The sequence below is a fragment of the Charadrius vociferus genome, unplaced genomic scaffold (genome assembly GCF_000708025.1).
Source record: "Charadrius vociferus isolate BGI_N301 unplaced genomic scaffold, ASM70802v2 scaffold770, whole genome shotgun sequence".
Lineage (NCBI taxonomy): Eukaryota > Metazoa > Chordata > Aves > Charadriiformes > Charadriidae > Charadrius > Charadrius vociferus.
This window is the reverse complement of record NW_009646395.1, coordinates 806602-812601: the sequence shown is the minus strand read 5'-3', so window position 1 is coordinate 812601 and position 6000 is coordinate 806602. Positions and strand designations below refer to the sequence as shown.

At 39.1% G+C, this 6000-nt stretch overlaps 1 protein-coding gene across 1 annotated transcript in view; it reads right to left on the bottom strand.

Annotated features, from left to right (window-relative positions):
• Window positions 1-1534: 1534 nt before the first annotated feature.
• Window positions 1535-6000, bottom strand: part of LOC104294849 (SH3 domain-containing kinase-binding protein 1-like) — a gene marked incomplete at its 3' end in the record, with an annotated part of 200492 nt that continues 196026 nt past the window's right edge. Inside the window, exon 13 of the mRNA XM_009894511.1 lies at window positions 1535-1620. Within this exon, the coding sequence (XP_009892813.1) occupies window positions 1535-1620 (86 nt within the window). The remainder of the gene's footprint in view (window positions 1621-6000) is intronic.

Genomic DNA, 6000 nt, shown 5'->3' with positions numbered 1-6000 from the left:
AAAAAAAAACCCCACCTAAGCCTAAGTTCTGCAAACGAACAATTATTATTACAAATCAAATAGGTTGTTAAAAAAAAGACCCCAAGCCCAGAAAAAATACATAACAATCTAAGCTTTTATCCTGATAGTGATTCCAAGGAAACTAGCACAAGGATTAAAAACGTTTACCTCCATCACACCACTGTATGCTATTTGCAGTCATAGTTTTCTCTTTTAAGTGAGCAAAGATTTACTTGTTTTGAAGCAAATTTGTAAACATGGCTAACAAACACTTAATGGTAGAATTTGACTGCATTTCAATACCATTCCTTATTATTAATCTGTAGAATTAAAACGTTCATGCAATTTATCACAAGCTTCTAGCTTTCCATGTTTATCCCAAATGAAAATCTGGGACAAACATACTACTTGCTTCTCCAGAAGAATGTTACTATCATAAACCATAGCAACAGCAGAAGGTTAAAAAAAAGCAGACATGTGGATGCTGAAAAGCTTGTAAACCTATGTGAAATAAATTTAGCATTTTATTGTTACATTGCAATTAAAATCCATTTGTAACTTAAAGCTCTGCTTTCAAGTCTGAAGAAAAGGCAGGTTTGGCTGTTGAAAGTATACTATTTTACAGAAATGTTTCACTAATAAAGCAGTCTGGGTAGAAACCACCACACCAAAATAACATTTAACGCTGCCAGCGAAAGGTAGTAATGCTTACACATTCAGGGTACCCTGGTTCTGCCTTTTATAAAAACAGGTCTCTCACGGCACAGCTGCGACTGCGGAGGAGAGCGACGGCAGCAGCTGTCACTGGCGTAGTTCTAAGTAGAGGTAGAAGATGGCTGTCGCGGCTTTTGCTTACGGCCCTGGGACAAGAGTCAGAGCACCTTGCTTTCCAAGCGCCACTTACTGCAGCACCCACCCCGGCAAACATCTCTCCTGCACTGCCAACTTGAGAAGGAAGGAGGGTGACAGAAGACAGAAAAATAACTTACCATTACTCCTTTCCAGGTGATTTCCCGATTAAACTGTTTGTGTTGCAGGAACACAATTTATTATTTCCAAGAGAAATTTAGACTGCTTTTAATTGGTGTTTGCAGCAAAATTTATTCAAATTGGCCTCAATCGGGTCTCTAGTCTTTTGTATTGGAAACTGTAAAGATTACTAACTGCACCAAGCCCACAATCTTTTGCAGCATTAAAAATATGGCAGCACTAATATTACATCTGTTAAATAAGTATGACTTATTATCACTGGCCTTCTCACTTGTTTCAGACTTTCAAAGAGAAATAAGAAAAGCCCTAGCTCACCATTCCATATTTCCTTTTAAAATTTATTTTTTTAATAGAAAACCCCAACAAAACTTTTTTAAGTAAAGCAGAAATGATCCTTCAATCCTGCAGTTAAAATTTGATATAAATGCACTCACATTCATTGCCAAATCCTCAATCTGCCTTTTGGATCACAACAAAGTCACTAAAAAGCAGAGATTTACACTATACATTTCTTAGGGAAACTATAAAAAGCACTATAACTTACCGATGTCGTTGCTTCTTTCAGAGGAGTCTTTCTCTAGAGTGCCGGGTACTGTACTGCCCACTAATTCCACTTTCGGACTATCACTCCTACATTTGGATCAAGAAGAGGAGATATTTTATTGGAGTTTTTGTGTGGGTTACAGTAAATTGATAGTTAACTTGCAATTAATAATGAGAGAGGAAAATATTCTTCCTTTGTAGCACCAGAGTAATAGCAATATGTCAGAGAGAGCAATCTCCAGTAAGCAGACATGCTGTATGGATTAACCTTATCTCGTTTCTCCTTAACACCTGTCAAAAAAGCCTATTTTAGACACTGTAGTGTCCTGAATAATTCTTCAGATGTTCACAGCATCTCAACACGAAGGAAATATAAGGGCAAAGGGACATCCTTCAGCATCTTATTTGTGACTGTTTCTAATTAATTGGCTTCCATAAACTATACCGATGGGTGATCTAGAATACTGCAGAAAGGGAGAGAACCTCCAGTTAGCATTGTGCCTTTCAGTGGTTCCTAGTATTTACTCATAAATGCAGCTCTTCCACCTAAAGAAGATCTTTATTTATTTATGCATGCTGCTTATGAGATTAAGCTATAAATATTGCTTCTGCAGGTCCAAAGAAACAATATCACCTAGTCTGTCTGAAAATGTCTTTGGAATAGGCAAGTGTCAAGAGTTGTGATACTTTATACAGAGGAACTATTTTTAAACCAAACAGGAGCTCCAACATAAGCAACATGATTATTCTTTCTTCGTAGAACTTTATATCCCACAACTACTTAAGTTTACTAAAATAATCTGACTATTGAAACAATTACTTAAAAACGAGCCAGTGGGAGGCGAGTAGCTTGGCATTGCACAAGTCACACAGACAAATCCCTGTGACATTTACTGTGCTAATAACTGTTCAATTAATGCAATAATTACCATGATTACCAGGTCAACTAACAAATATCACCGTTTTTCCACAATCACTATTCTCAGTGTAGCACTGTAACGTTTATGATATACACAAGGTACCCAAATTATGGATAAAAATATAGATCTGTCCATGAAACAACCCAGGCAGATGTGCATTTCTATGAACAGCAGTAATTAGCCACTGACAGAAAATACATAGCGAGCTCCTGTGTCTCGTTGATTTTTTCATTTGTCTCTGCTTTTGATGCCATAAGCCGATGACAGATGGCCTGAACCTCAACTCATGGCAGCAGTTTATGAGCAAAACACAAAGCGACTGGAAACCCTATTTCAGACTTCAGGAAGGCTGTGATATAGAGCCTGAAAATTTGTGTTAAAAAACAGAGGAAGCCACAGATTAGGTGAACAAACATCCAGTTAAACACTGTGGTAGGGTGACAAGTAGCCTATGAAAGATAGACAACCAGTTTATGACCTGAAAAACAAACTAGTCCTACACAGCTATCAATATGGCAGGCAGTCTGCACCATGAAGGAAACAGAAGAAATTTAACACGTTCCTAGAAAAATATATTAATTGGTGAGATGATTAATAAGGGCATTCTCCCAGTGATCTACCTAATCCATTTGTTTTCTTATCTTTTGGTCTTTAACTTTCTTTTAAAAATTTGTTATATATTTGTAAATCTATAAGAAACAACATAGGTTCTTGGCTGACAGGGCACTGAGCATCTGACTGTGTACTCTGTTTTGCACACATATATTTTCCAGAAAACTGAGAGCACCATGTGAGTTGGAAGCACTCTAGGAAATGTGCAAGTACGGTTTTGGAGGAGATTCTTAGGATGGTGCGATTTAGGACTGAAAGTCACGACATTTACCATTTGACTATAAAAGGTACCAAGATATATGACATCGACCTCACAAAAAACCCCAACTCTATGGTCAAAAGAACCAACAGGCTTATTATGCCAATCTACATCCATACTATTGTGAAAGGAGTGGAGGCATGCCTTCTTGGTCACAGTACTCCCTCCGCTCATGCCCATGCAGATAGGCTCTCAGCTTGATCAGACAAATTATCAGCCTGAAAGAAACCCCACACTAATAGAAATCCCCCTGCAAACTGATTAATTGCCATCTGGAGCAACTCCCTGACCCATATGGCTGAACGGCTGCACAAATGCTGGTGCTAACATAAGGGAGGCTGTGGGAATGGGCTGCCAGGAGAGGGAACCTGCCCCTGTTAGCAGCAGCATGGACACAGATTGGTTTAGACCGATCGTAAAATTGCACTTTCTGTAGGTCTTTATGGCTTGCCTACTCCAGAGAATTGACTCATCGGTAAATGGTATAATCACAGGTATGTCTAAATAAGCTGTGAAGCCTTTGGAGCAAATTGACAGCTATTCTCAGGCCCACATCGTTTTTGTCTCTCCTGTTGCCCTTGAAGCCCTAACCTGCCTCCCAGGAAGGAGGAGTATATTTAAATGGAAAACAGTCATCACCACAAAAAGTCAGTGAGATGCATAAAATGCAAGCCACTTACTCAGAGCAGAAAAAAACCCTCTTCTGCTCAGCAGCTGCCACAGAAATCTCATGACAGTTACTTTATAACTACAGCAATTTTTCCCCCTAGGATCACATACTGGTTTTGGCTGGGATAGAGTTAACGGGTGTTTTGGTTATTGCTAACCAGTGCTTACACAGCGTCAAGCCATTCTCTGTTTCTCACGCTGACCCAACAGTGAGTATGCTGGGGGGGCACAAGAAGCTGGGAAGGGACAGAGGCAGGACAGGTGACCCCAAGTGACCAAAGGGATATCCCATGTCATACAACTTCATGCTCAGCAATAAAAGCTGGGGGAAGAAGGAGGAAGAGGGGAACGTTTGGAGTTATGGCATTTGTCTTCCCAAGTCACCGCTACATGTGATGGAGCCTGCTTTCCTGGGAATGGCTGAACACCTGCCTGCCGATGGGAAGTAGAGAATGAACTCCTTATTTTGCTTTGCTTGCACATGCAATATTTGCTTTATCCATTTAACTGTCTTTATTTCAATCCACGAGTTTTCTCACTTTTGCCCTTCCAATTCTCACCCCCATCCCACTGTGCAGGAGTGAGTGAGTGAGCGGCAGGGTGGGGCTGAGCTGCCCACAGGGGTTGAACCACAACAGGTCAGCAAAAATTCTGCTGGTTCAATTTTGAATAAAAATTGCTTTAGGTTTTTCAGATTCTGGAAATGGATACCAGTGGGTCTTAAAAATATTTACTATCTTATTAAACTGAACCGATTTAAAAACAAAACACCTTTACTGAAGTGACTGCTTCCACTTGAAGTTTCACATTTCTTAATTATTCAAGTCATTCAAAGTCTATTCCACGGATTATTTCATTATGTGAACTTTCTGCCCGCTTCCTATAAGACACCCTTACAAGTCAGAGCCTACCAGGCAGAACAGCTATATAAGATAAATCAATTAATTTGAATTAGCTGATAAAGAAATGCATAGGGAAGCTGCTAGCACTGTGATCATCAACATACATCATCATCACCTTAAAAATCACCTTTCCTTCTAAGTTTTAATCTAACTACAGTTACAAGTAAAATTTGTTCAAATATAATAGTATTAGAATAAAAAGAACAGAGCATTTTTCTCTGTGCTAGACATAGCAGAGTTTGGACAATTAAGAACATAACAGGGTTACTGTTTATATCTGCTTTTTCACTTTGTTAACATGAAAACTGAAATACCTTTAAAAATGCATGATTTATGCAATTTTTTACTTAGAAAAAAGGAAAACAGAAGAGCAATGAAACACCTCTCCACAACTCTAAATGTTTAAAATACTTATAATATGTTTAAATTATTCCAGGCAAAGGACAGAACAAAAGAATAGCTACCCCACTGCATGCCTAGCCAGAGAACAGAACACTGAGGTATGTATAGGTCTTGCCAAGAAGACATCACTTGGCTAAATCTAGAGGTCGTAGCAAATTCTTGCTTTTCCAAGTATGTTCAAGTGACCAGCAGGTGAGGACTATAATTTGGAACTACAGGGCAAGCACGTTCAAAGCCAAGAAGTCCAAAGGAAGCTGTGGCAGTAGCACCTGGATAGAAGTGTAAGTTCTCAGAGATGCACAGCCAAAGCACTTCAGTAAGATGAAACTGGCAGCACAAGGCAGGCACCCTTTTTTTATTTTATGTGTCTCAGATTTCACACTGACCGCATTTGTTTAATGGACTGTATGTGGAGGAATGAGGGGAATCAATGTCTAGGTTTTCGATTTTATTCCACTCTACCCTATAGTCCCTTCTGGTATTTAATTCACCATTAGTATACTTGAACTCCAGTAGTTCAATGGCAGCCAATTTTTCTAACAGTACAATAGTAAAATTATTTCTATGCCTATATTCTAGCTGCAAGACATGCAGCTTGCCCATTTTAGGCAACTGCTTTTTTTCTGGTTTTCACCTATTTCTATCCACTATGCGTAAAGGAAGTCTACAGTGCACAACACAGGTGCTGATGACTAATGTAGCC